Source organism: Desmodus rotundus, chromosome 8 (assembly GCF_022682495.2).
Source record: "Desmodus rotundus isolate HL8 chromosome 8, HLdesRot8A.1, whole genome shotgun sequence".
Classification (NCBI taxonomy): Eukaryota; Metazoa; Chordata; class Mammalia; order Chiroptera; family Phyllostomidae; genus Desmodus; species Desmodus rotundus.
In genome coordinates, this window is record NC_071394.1 from 13,397,006 (window position 1) to 13,409,402 (window position 12,397).

The following is a 12,397-nucleotide window of genomic DNA, read 5'->3' on the forward strand; positions in this document are numbered from 1 at the left end:
CATGGGTGGGTTAAGAGAGTAGATATGCAATTTTACTGATGAGCACAGCGAAGCTCAGAGATGTCGATTTGCCTAAGGCCACAATGCTAGAAAGGGCCCCAACTGAGCTGTCTGTTAAATCTTGTGCACTACCAAGCCTCTCATAACATTACAGCGATATGATCCTTTATCCATGAGACAGAATTCTCATCAGCAATGAAAAGAAACAAACTACTGATACATTCTATAACATGAGTAAACCTCAAAAACATATCTAAGTGAAACACGCCAATGCAAAAGATTGCATATTATATAGTTCCATTTATCTGAAATGTCTAGAAAAGGCAAATATATGTAAGAAAAGAAAGCAAATTACTTGGGACTGAAGATGGGACTGGACATATACTGAACAGACACACAAAATGTCTTTGGGTTGATGAAAATCTTTTAAAGTTGGATTGTTGCAACGGCTATACAACTGTTTGTATTAAGAACTATTGAATGGTACACTTAAATTGGGGGAATTTTGTGGTACCTAACTTAGACCTCAAAAACACATGAATAATATATAAAATGTTGAATGAATATTTCAGTGTTATGAAGTAAAGTCTCTACATTAGAAAATATTAGATGATTCAGTTTATTAAATTTTGACTTCCTGGTACTGAAGGTCACACATTGATGATTTCTTTCCGCATATCCCAGATCAATTGAAAGACTGATACACAGACAGTAGAATTTGCTAAATGTCAGACAGATGGTAGAGGGGTGTTCAAGAAAGCCCACTGCCTACCTCCTCTTCAGACACAAATCCTTGGGGATTTTGAATTTAAGTTCAAGATTCTAAGGTAAGCACACAAATGTCCCCCAGAATCACTGCAGTTCAAACCATTTTAATGCCTGTGGCCTCTAGGTCAGGAATCCTTGATTAAAAGTCATTCCAAGAAGTTGACATACTCCTTGCTCTTTAGAACATGTAAAAAGTGCTTTGTTTTAATTTTATACTTTGCCTTTCCCTTCAGTGCATCAGATCTGCAGCCAACTTGGAAAAAGGACAAGAGCCTCTTAAGTAGGCAATAACTGCAGGGTCAGCGAGTTGGGACCCGTTGGCTCTGCGCCCGCCCACATGGCTGTGGTCATGTGCCATTGTTTTAGTGTCAGGGCCCGGCCCTCAAACTTCATTTCACACTCCACATACTGCAAATGTTCCTTATGGACTTAGATCACAATATAGGTCATTGTCTCAAGCACTTTGCCATCAGATGGCCTTATCATTCCTTGTGAGGCATATGAAGGATGGAAAAAACCATACAGATGACATCAGTGGGGCACAGGCAGTGAATTCTGGGACTGGAGAGGAGGAGCAAAACTTGTATTGCAGATATTGCTGGGCATCAATCACTAATATTTTTCTAAATGGAATAAAGTTTTTGAACCAACACAGGATGCCTCAGCACTGTTCGTGGAGACGGGGCTCAGGAGGGAAGGCACTTGACTTACGTGTTTTCTCCATTATGCTCACACCGGGTCCCTCAGTCTCCTGGACCTTGGTGTAAACACTGATTTTATATTGTGAGTCAGGCTGAAGTCCATAGAAGCAATGCCTGCTCGTCCCTCCACCCACAGCAGATTCTTGCTTTTGTGCATCTATAATAAAAATAAAATAAAACACACACATGTTGAATTTTTAAAAACAGCCATCAGTAGGTGATTTGCTTCCAAAATGCTTAATATGCAAGGGCTAATCAGGTAACTCCAGAATGAATTATACTGTTTGAAGTATTGTATCATATAATTGGTTTAAAAGGAAAAAAAGAATCACTGTATCATGCAAATTTCCATTTATGCTATTTTCCCTCTAGAACAAATATGCAAATTTTCATGTCATTTGATTTTCATCTGATACATAAGTTGCATCCATCTGGTTAAAGCCTTATATCTTATTTCTATATTTCTAGAAATTAAAAAATGAGTGTCACTAAAACTGCACTGATTAAACACATCACACATGTTACTTAGTGGCTAAAAAAAACTCCTTCAAAATGTTATCTGAGTTTATTAAATATAAACAAAATAGAGAAAACATTAGAACAGAACAGTTGCTTTTTTAAGTGCGAAATGCAAAAATGTTGAATACTTACTTTTGTCTATTTGAAAAGTATAATAACTATTAAATTTCAATCCATATTTTAATATATAGGAACAAAACATATATGTACATATTACAATATACATGTCAGAAAAAACATGACACAGGTCACTTAAATTTTTGTCAATGGACAAATCCTAATTTTTAAATATATAAATAAATTAAAGTCATTTGTCTGGTAAAATTTAAAATTTATTTTTATAATTGTGAATATTGAACAGTGTTAAAAATGAACTTTATAATGTAATCTTTAGTAATACATATGGTCAGAATGAATTAAGGTCTATCTCAATAATTTCTTTATCATATAGCTTGCAAAATGATGAAATGAAAAAATGGTTAAGGTGCTTGTGGGGTTATATACAGTGTTGAAAGTAAATGTTAGTAACCCTGTGTTCTGCTTTGTTGGTGATGCCCAAGTTCGGTCTGGCTCAGAACCCCACAAAAGCTGCTTCTTGCTAACCCTTACCCACAACTTTGGAGCTTCTTGCCAGCTTCTGTGAGCCACCTGTAACACAGACATTTCCTAAATCCTATGCATGAATCATACTCCTCTACCTCCACCAAAGTTCTCAGGGACTCGCCTGGAGTCAGTTCCAGAAATGTGTGTTTCTGTCATCTCCTCTGTTTCTCGTGGATGCCCATGTACTGTACAGACCCTTGACAATAAGAATATAAATGGGTTTTACTGCTAAAAAAACTATAAACCTTTGGAAAACTGGAACAGTCACTGTAAAATTAATGGGAGACAGTACGGTTTGCTTCCCAATACTAACAAAGAGGGGTTACATGAATGGGGGTGTATCCATGTTGCTTTTGGCATGCGTGATTCAGGTCTAATGGCTTTGCCCTAAAGGAAAACATTTAAACTGATCAAATGATGACTAATTTCCTCAACCCCTTGTGCCAAAAGCAGGGAATTAATTTATTTTTTGGAACAGAGAGAAAAAAATTCTGCCTTTGTGCATTCATTCTTATGAAGCAAGGCTCAACACGTGCTCTGGGTCATGGTCAGCCTGGCAATGATGCCACCGACCTGCCTCACCAAGTGTCCTAGGAGTGGTTACTGAGAGCCACGACAAAACCCTGCTGGAACTTCATGATGTGAATCCTTCCATTCCCCAGGTGTCTCAAACACCCTGACCCCCAACCAAAATGTCACAGTGTCAAAGAGTTTGATCTTGAAAATGGGCTTTGTCTCATGATCTTTTATTTTTAAGGTAGGCCCCCACTATGCTGCAACTCCCTCTCCTTGTTAATGGAGGATACTGCAAAATTGACATTTCATCACCTAAAGATAGAAGACAAGTTGAGCATCCTTTGAAACCTTCTTTTTTTTCCCTAAAGCAAGCTGGAAAGAAATTCACCAAGTTATGGAAATGAGCGAGGGAATACTGTATCGAGGCCCATGTGGTGTATAAATGCATGAACTTGAAGGGAAATGCTATGCCGAACCTCAGATGCCAAGTCAACTCAAAACATCTGGAGAGAGACATATCTCAGAGCACCCGCAGAACTAATGCAGGCTCTCGCGGGCTTCTGATTTACCCAACACCAAGCAAAGGTCTCTGACTTTGGAGTATCCTCCTGCTATTAACCAAAAGCCTACAATTTAATTTGGCAAGTGAATGACGGAGTCAAACACAGATTTCATTTCAGTGTCTCCTGTGAAGACCTTATCCTTCTGTAATCTTTTTTTTTAAGTCTTGGCTATGAAAAATGTCACAATATTTACATGGGTAGAGGACATCTGTTGTTTTTGCATGTCTTGCATCTAACCCCTTCTTTGAATTTTCTTCCCCATTCTTGGTCTTTATGATTTGGGAAGAACAGAAAAACAACTCCCTCTCCCCTTCCAGACACAGGGGTGGGAGGCAACCAGGTCTTACCAGTCAATTTATTTCAGGCCCTTCAATTCAATGACAGATTTCAGAGCCTCTGACACAATCTGCACCAATGGGACTCAGGTCCTGGGCTTTTGTTAGAGTTATTGAGAAAGAGAATCTCTTTCTTTTACAGAGACTGTTAAGCTAGAAGGCAGGATGTGATTCTGGATCTGACTGGGTCCAACTCACCAAATCTGGCTCAGAATGAAGGCAGAGGAGAGCAGAGCTGAAGGACAAAGCAAGACCTCTTATCAGTGACATTGTTGGAACGCCTAGATCCAGATGTGCCTGAAGCCGGCTACTATTGAGCTTTGCAGTATATTAGCCAAGATATTGATCCTTTTGCTAAAGTCTCTTTGCCCTGCAATTTTGCCATTTACAAAGAAACAAACAAACCTGAATGATACAGCCCTGCTACCCTGCTCACAAAAACCTTGGAAATTTGTAGGTATTACCTCAAAAGAAATAATTTTAGAGAAACTGAAGCTCAAAGAAGAAAGTTAAGCAGCAATTATGGTTAGAACAGAGGTCTCTCCCTGACATCACCTCAAAACCTAAGTGCATAAGAGCAGACCACAGGGAATACACTCTTTAAAAAAAAAAAAACGTGGAAAAATTACCTGTCAAACAGTAGGCATTTGTCAGAGGCATTTAAAAATAGATCAGCCTGTGATAAAGCTTTTCTCCATCACATGGAGGAACTAGGTCCCACTTCTCTCCAGGATTTCCTCTGGTGTACAAATACTAAAGTTTCTGCAGAGGCAATTTATGTAGCCAATGGGAGCTACCACAGAGTTAAAGAGCAGGGGCCCTGGGACTCATCAGCCCATGGATGAATGGGTCCCTGGCCACAAGTCCTTCCAAGGCAGTGGTCAGGGGGATGATCACATTGCTCTGTGAGATAAAGAAACTCAACCTCAACCAAGCTCCTGGAGACAGAGAGGAGATCAGTGATTGCCAGAGTGGGCATGGGAGAAATGGGTGAGGATGTCAAAAGGTAAAAAGAAAGAAACTCAACCTAATTCTCCCCCACTCCAAAGTAGAGAGACTATTCTTTGACCTAAACTGTGTAAGTTAAAATATTTAAACATATTCCTCACCACTACCTCCACATTCACTCACCCACCCACCCCAACGGTCCTTTTTGAGGCTGTCAGTTAGAGTCCTCTGCTGTCCAGTTAGTCAATTGTATTCGGTTAGACAACTGAGTACATGAGATGTAGGCTAGTTGGGTTCATAAATCACTCCGCTAGAGATATTGATGAAAAACAAATACTTTTTTCATTCTTGTCTAATTGAGATACTGAGTCTCTGTTAAAGAGGTTTCTGGCAGCCTGACAATTACGCTGGGGCACAAGTTAACTTAACGTGAAGATAAGAAAGAGATAGGGACTCAGTTTTTGCTGCTGTTGTGGTTAGCAAAGATCTTGGCTTCAGAAAGAGCTTACTGAGGTTTGGATTATCAGGCTAATGATACCAGACACATCAATCGTACCCTCTGATAAGAATCCCAATGTTATTTTACAAATATGCCAAACTAAAAGCATTTAGTTAAATACTAAGGATTTCACCAATTCCACTGATATGCCAGTTTTTATACAATTTTATATCAATCTATAGAATTATAATTTTTATGAAAGACAATGCCCTTTCATGTCAGTCAACTTCTTAAATGTCATAAAAAGATAATAGCATTTAAGGTCATTTGGGAGTGTGATTTTCATACTATTTTTTTAAAGCTAAAAAAATGCCACTAAATGTCAGTCCTTCATTTAAAGATACATGAAATATAAGTCAAGATTTTATAGTGGTTTCTCAAATAGTTGCATATATTTCATCTACTTCTGCTTAAGCATCCCATTAATCCTATTAAATACAACCAGAAGTCCCTGTGACTCGTCCTGACTATGCCTTTCTCAATGTTCCTTCTGGATTAAAGCCACTCCCTGAATTTCAGCCCATGTCAGGCTCAAAGGATTCCTGCAGAATCACACACAGGGAATCAAGGAATTGGTGCCTACACATCTGTTGAGGCACTGCGTGGCCAGGGTGGGCAGCATCTCTTCTCATGGGGTTCTTACTCCATTCTCCTATTCTCAGCGTATTTCCAAATGCTCTCAGCCCTCTGTGCGCACAAACCATGCTTTCCACTTTCTGGATTACATCAAAAGTGGGATCTCTGTGTTTTGAATGTAGCTGTAGCCGGGGATACAGGCTACTGAGCCCAGTCTTATCCAGACCCACCCAAATTAGCTCCTGCTTTTTTAACATGGGGACACCATGATCATTTTTCCAGAAAGAAAACATTTTAACAATTTTATTAGCTTAAAATATTTTTAGAAATCATTGGGGATTTTCCAGTGTCTTCTATAGCCCCCCAACACAATAAGATCTATCTTTTCTACTGATGATACAAATCTGATGAAAGTAATTTTCATTATTTGATCTTATCTTCTGAATCTCATCCATGATGACAATGTGGGAAGAGAACTTCCAGTTTCTTTACAGAAACTCACTTTTTGGCAATCAATTTTTTGCTGGTGTTCTTGACATTTTAAAGAAAATAAGCAGACATTTTTTAGTGTTTCAACTTCGAAACAAAGTCCCAAGTTATAGAAATACTGCAACGTCGAAGACCCTGCTCTGGGCAACATAGATACCATCTCCTGAATGAGAGTTTGTTGCTCTTCAGTTATCCCCAAGTAAACCAAATCACTAAGAAAAACATTCAGGTCAAACCTAGATCCCCAGTGAGTATCTAACTGTAATGTACGTGAGTCCTGGCTATTCGGTTCCCACTACCAATAGCAGCTAACATTTCTCAGGTGCTTAATATGTACAGAGCATGGTTGCAAATTCTTTACACAGATTTATCTCAGCTTAATCTCACAGAATTCAGCCAGAGCAGCACTGTGGTTCTGCCCATTAACAGATGAGGAAGTGGAGGTTGGAAAGATTCAAAAGTTGGCTTAACCAGCCATTGTGACTCCGTATCCGGCGCGATCCACAACACAATATTGCCTCTTTGATGACAGGGTTCTTGTCTAATGTCATGTGTATGTTGTGCATGGTGACTTGCCCAGAACTAAGTACTCAAGTCCTTGACAAAAGCAGACGTGAGGACGTGCACTCACCCTGGACGGATTCTATGACTATTCTGTAGGCAGTGGCGTGACGCTGCACCTGCCACTGAGCACACAAGCTGGTCATCTGAATCTGGCTTGCCTGAAGATTGGTCACGCCCAAAAACACTGCGAGGAAACAGAAGCACAACTACGTCACACAAATGTCCCCAAGTCTGAAATGGACTTTAACACGATAAAATGCTCATTCAAGTTCCTTAGTGAGAGGTGGGAAGATACCCATCAACTCCATACATTTTGGCACTGAAATAACTATTTTATGACACAAAAAAGCAGTTGCAGAACATTATGTATTATACCCAGGGGTGTCCAACCAGTGGCCTCGGGCTGCATGCAGCTCAGGACGGCTATGCATACAGCCCAACATAAAATTGTGAATTTACTTAAAATGTTAGAGATTTTGTTGTGATTACGTGTCACAATGTATTTCATGTGTGGCCCAAGCCAACTCTTCTTCCAGCGTGGCCCAGAGATGCCAAAAGGTTGGACAGCCCTGATGGTCTGTCATATCTGTGCACAAGAGAGGACATACGTATATATATTCAGAGGAAAAAGACTAGAGGTAATGGATGGTGGAAGTATGGGTGACTTTAATCTTCCCTCTTTATTTATTTGTTCCTAAACATTAAAAAATTAATATATTATACATCTGTAATACAAAATTAAATACAATGGGTACTTATCAGCCAGTGAAGACGGTGAGGATGAAACACAGGGAGGACAAGGGACGAGGCGGGAGTCTAACTCAGAGGTGAGCAAGGACTGGCCTCCAACACATGAGGCAGCGAGAATGCACAAAGTGTTGAAAATTTTAAAATAAAAGATTTAACACAGATAACAAAAAATATTTAAAAACAAATACATAGATTCCTGTGAATCTTAGAACACTGTGATATTCCAAAGTGATTCACCAAAAAGTTATTTTGGGAAGCAGTAAAAATATTGTTTCTCCAAGACAATAGAAGTATAAACATGCAATGTTTATCATTTAACCCAAGCAGAAAAAGAAAAAAGTTAATATTTGCTTTCTCTAATGATCTCTGATTCTTATCCATGTCATTTTTTCTTACTTCTTCCTCTCTCTTTGCTAACTCATAAAATTCTTTTAAAGTTCAAAATTATTTTCAAGATGATAAAAATAAACTTGTCTAATCACAACTTACATATTTACATTGTTCTTTTGTTAGATCAGAGAATGAAGACCTATTTTCCTAAGGCCGATTATATACCCCCTTTCACCTCCCCCAAGAAACAAAGTCAATAATGATTTATATAACTACATTAAATTTAAAAACATCTGAAATTAATTTAGTTGCCATTGCATGGAGTTTTAGTTTGCATGAGAGAAGGAGAGAAAACACATAATAAGCTGATCTAAATTTTACTTTGAGGATAGAAAGTAAAACAATTTAGTACTTTTAGTCTTAAGATCTATTTGGAATACTCGACATATGTATTACAAGAGAGGAGAGGGATGGAAGAGAAGAAGAGAGAAGCAGGCAACAGTGGACAAAAAGACAAAAAGAGTAAGGAGAAGAGAGACCAATAAAAAAATTATAGAGGCAGGAAAAAAAAGGGACAGAAAGGATAGGCTGAAGAGGAAAATGAAGGTAAACTGGAGAAGAAGAGAGGAGGCAGAGGTTGGGAAAAGGCTCAGGGGAGTCTAAGGTGTTTCTAAGGAAGGACTGTAGGGTTGCTGTAACAGCAGAAGTCAATTACTTGGAAAATGAAGGTCGTGCCCAGAATAGTAGCTCCTGAATAGCCAAGTAGGAGATCAGGACCCCAGAGCAAAGGCTTCCTGGATCAGCTGAAGACAGACACTATTTCTTCTGAGATTAAACTGATTCTGTATCTAGCCCTTAAGATTTGAAGACACCCCATAAAGGAGAATTCAGGAAGCCTGTTCAAATAAAAGAGCTGTCTCTATGTAAAAATGGGTGGCCAAATATGGGTGGCTTGGGTTTGGTAAAATATATACCCCAATTCTTGCATAAGTCCATTTATTAGATTATTTGATCAAAGGCAAGTATGAGATATGAGCCTTGTGCATAAAGTACAATTACTACAATAATAATGAGAGTTATTAGCTGGACATTTGCCATATAGTAGACGCTTTTCATGTATTATCTACTTAATCCTGACAATCAGCTTGTATATGGTTACCGTGATCTTCATTTCAGCGTGGAGAAAACTTGGGCTCGAGTTAAGTTCTGTGCTCAAGGCCATAGCTAATAAGGACCAGATTTAAGGTTCCTACTTTTGATTACACCACAACTGTCACTCCCGAGGGCGGGACATGCACTCGGGATGATTTTCATTAGCACGCAGCCAAACCATCTTTATTTTGGACTCTTCTGTATTATCTTTAATGTATATCAAAACTGCTGGTCTTCTGTTTAGAGTAATTATGTGGGTTTGGAAAGTATTTAGGTAAAGAAACTATAAGTCGGTTTAAAGAAATATATTAAACAGATGGTGTGGAAGTATAACAAACATCAGGAATATGGAACAATCGCACTGGAGTTTGGAAACCCTGCATTAAGCCGCGGGTGTCTGGGAGGCATATATGCCAGTGAGAAGGTCCAGATGGTGTGCAGGCGGCATGGAAACCCTTAAAAGGTAGAGAAGGGAGTCCTTAGGCTGGTGTATGTATCTTGCAGGCATGGGGTGTGTGTGAGTGTGTGTGAGTGTGTGTGTGAAAGGGGCGAGGGGTGGAAGTTTTGAGAAAAGGCATTCTCTCCCCACTGGTTCAACTTTGACTGCCTTGGCTGTGTCAGGCTACAGGCTGGCTGGAAAATTTCACCTAATTTGAAAAATGCCAACAAAGAGTTTCCAGAAGGAAATCCTATCCACCACCGTCAAGTACAGTTGAACGCCAGGCTCTGACATTCTGCCTGCCAACCAGGACTCTGAGCTACAGCGTCGAGTAAGGAACACACCTTTCTTTCCATGAAACACCATCCAGAAAAAGGCAGCGCTGAGGAAAAGAAAGAGCAAGTGCCGAGTTGCAGGAGGAGTTGAGTTACAGTGAAAACAGTGGCCAAACCACATGGGGGGAAGGGAGGATGGTGTGAGGCACCAGGACATTGGCCTTACGTGTTTTCACCACGCCTGTCAGGGCGTCGCTGAAGCCTGAGGCCTGGGAAGCAAAGATCTTCACGTTGTAGTCCATTCCGCTGAGGAGGTTCGTGATAAGAATGGTGTTAATGTTAGCTCCCACAAACGTCTCCAGGGTTGGGCCAGCAACTGAAAGGAGAGAGTATATTCCAGTTACAACAGGATATGAAAAAAAGTGGGAACCCTCCCGAGGTGAACTGTACCAATCCAACTGTTTTTCAGTTGCCCAGGATTCCATGGCAGAGCGACTCCAGCTCCGTCTAGCGCTGAGACTTGCACACCTGATGGCCACGCCGGGGCTTTTCCTAGGGGTCTCGTCCTTTTCTCAAATACAATTCATTCCTTAGTGCTTACCCCAAAAATTTGGTCCACCTCACCATCCATTGCGCACCATATTGTGAGGCCTTCACAATGGAGCTACTATGCTCTCATAGGCACGGGGGCACTTCCAAACTGAAGTCGTTCTCTGTGGCCCCTTCCCAGACACCAGCTTGTCCCCAGAAGGCGTGCAAGTGGCAGTAGCAGCAAAATTTTTCATGGACACCACGCCTCACCTTACTTACCACATGGGGAGACAGCATGTTTATTACCACTGTTATTATAGCCACTCCTCTCATAATTTTTTTAGACTAGATGACACTCTTTTTTAAAAATTTTTATTTATTGGTTTTAGAGATAAGAGAGTTGGGGGTGGGGGAGAGAGAGAGAGCAAGAGAGGAATATTGGTTTGCTGTTCTACTTATTTATGCATTCATTAGTTGATTCTTTTTCATGCCCTGACCAGAGATGAAACCCAAAACCTTGGCACATGCCCTGACCAGGAATCAAACCTTTGAACTTGGCCTATTGGGGTGATGTTCTAACCAATTGAGCTTCATCCTGGCCCTTACCCAAGGTCTTACTCCAAGGCCCTTGCCCAGCTGGCTTCTTAGGGCCTTTACATTTTCACCTCTGTTTCAACTCAATGGAGTCTTTGATTTAGCATTAAAGAGATTCCTTGCTAAGTCCTATGCAAATTTATTTACCTTCTGCTCCTTCCCATATGTGCTCATTCTTTCAGAGCTGTTAGTTACAGACTTTTAAAATATTCATTGTTTAGCGCAGAACTTCTCTTCCAACCATATATTTATACATTTCTGTATTGGTGTGTTATTTCAGTAGTGTTTCTCCCACACCCCCAACTCTCACTGCCAATGCCCACACACAGTTCTTCCCCTTGCATGTGAATAGGATTTCTCAACCTCAGCACTGCTGACATCTTGGGCTGGATAACTCTCTATTCTGGAGCAGTAGGGAAGAGGTAGTGTGACTTGTATGATGCCTAACAGTGCCTGCCGGATGCCAACAAGCCCCCCTACCCCATGTGGAGACAACCAAAGGCCACAGAATTGCGCCAATTGGGAACCACTGGCCTAAAACAAAGCTATTTGCCCTCAGAAAATCTGATCAACAGCTATAAAATGGGCCAAACAGCATATTCAGCAAGGCTGTTTGCCAATTAACACATGCTTCATGACTAAAGAAAAGAAAGGAAAAAGTTGTGATGGTTCCCAAGGAATCCATCTCGAGCAGGCGAGTGCACCCAGGGTGTATTCTTGCTACTTTGCTGCCATGGTTCATGGAGACGTGTGTGGAGAAATTGGAGGTGGGGCATTTTAGTTGTATGCACCAGGGCAACGGGGCACAGAAAAGGCTGAGAGGTGTTACAGAGGCAACAGCAACATCTCAGAGGGAGACTGAGACGCACTAACTTATCTTAAAAGACATTTTAGATGCTAATAATATTTTTAAAGCATACTTACCACTAACAGGTTTATAGACAATCCTGTAGCCCTTTACAGGGGAAGATGGGGGATCCCATGTAATACGCAGACTGTTGTACCATTCTTCTGAGACCCGTAAGTTCTGGGGACCCGAGGGTGGCACTGAGCAGGGAAGAAAGGGACAAACTGGATTTTTTGTGTTTCTGTCTTTACAACCTACCGCACTGTTAACAAATTCAAAGATAGCTTCCCACAGTGTTAAAAGTACAGGCGAAAATGCATTAACCTCTGAGAGCCCATGGCTGTTCTAAATATTAAATACATAGAAAATAATTGTGCTTGAAATGCTTTGATCTGAAG

General features: G+C 40.5%; 1 protein-coding gene across 3 annotated transcripts in view; it reads right to left on the reverse strand.

Moving 5' to 3' along the window:
• The window catches only part of COL14A1 (collagen type XIV alpha 1 chain), a 188,364-nt gene that overhangs the window by 87,871 nt on the left and 88,096 nt on the right, over nucleotides 1-12,397 (reverse strand). For all 3 annotated transcript variants that reach the window (XM_045181678.3, XM_024572346.4, XM_045181679.3), the window contains exons 21-24: nucleotides 12,077-12,199; nucleotides 10,254-10,403; nucleotides 7,149-7,265; nucleotides 1,480-1,626 (exon numbers count right to left, since the gene is read on the reverse strand). In XM_045181678.3, the coding sequence (XP_045037613.2) occupies nucleotides 1,480-1,626; nucleotides 7,149-7,265; nucleotides 10,254-10,403; nucleotides 12,077-12,199 (537 nt within the window). The remainder of the gene's footprint in view (nucleotides 1-1,479; nucleotides 1,627-7,148; nucleotides 7,266-10,253; nucleotides 10,404-12,076; nucleotides 12,200-12,397) is intronic.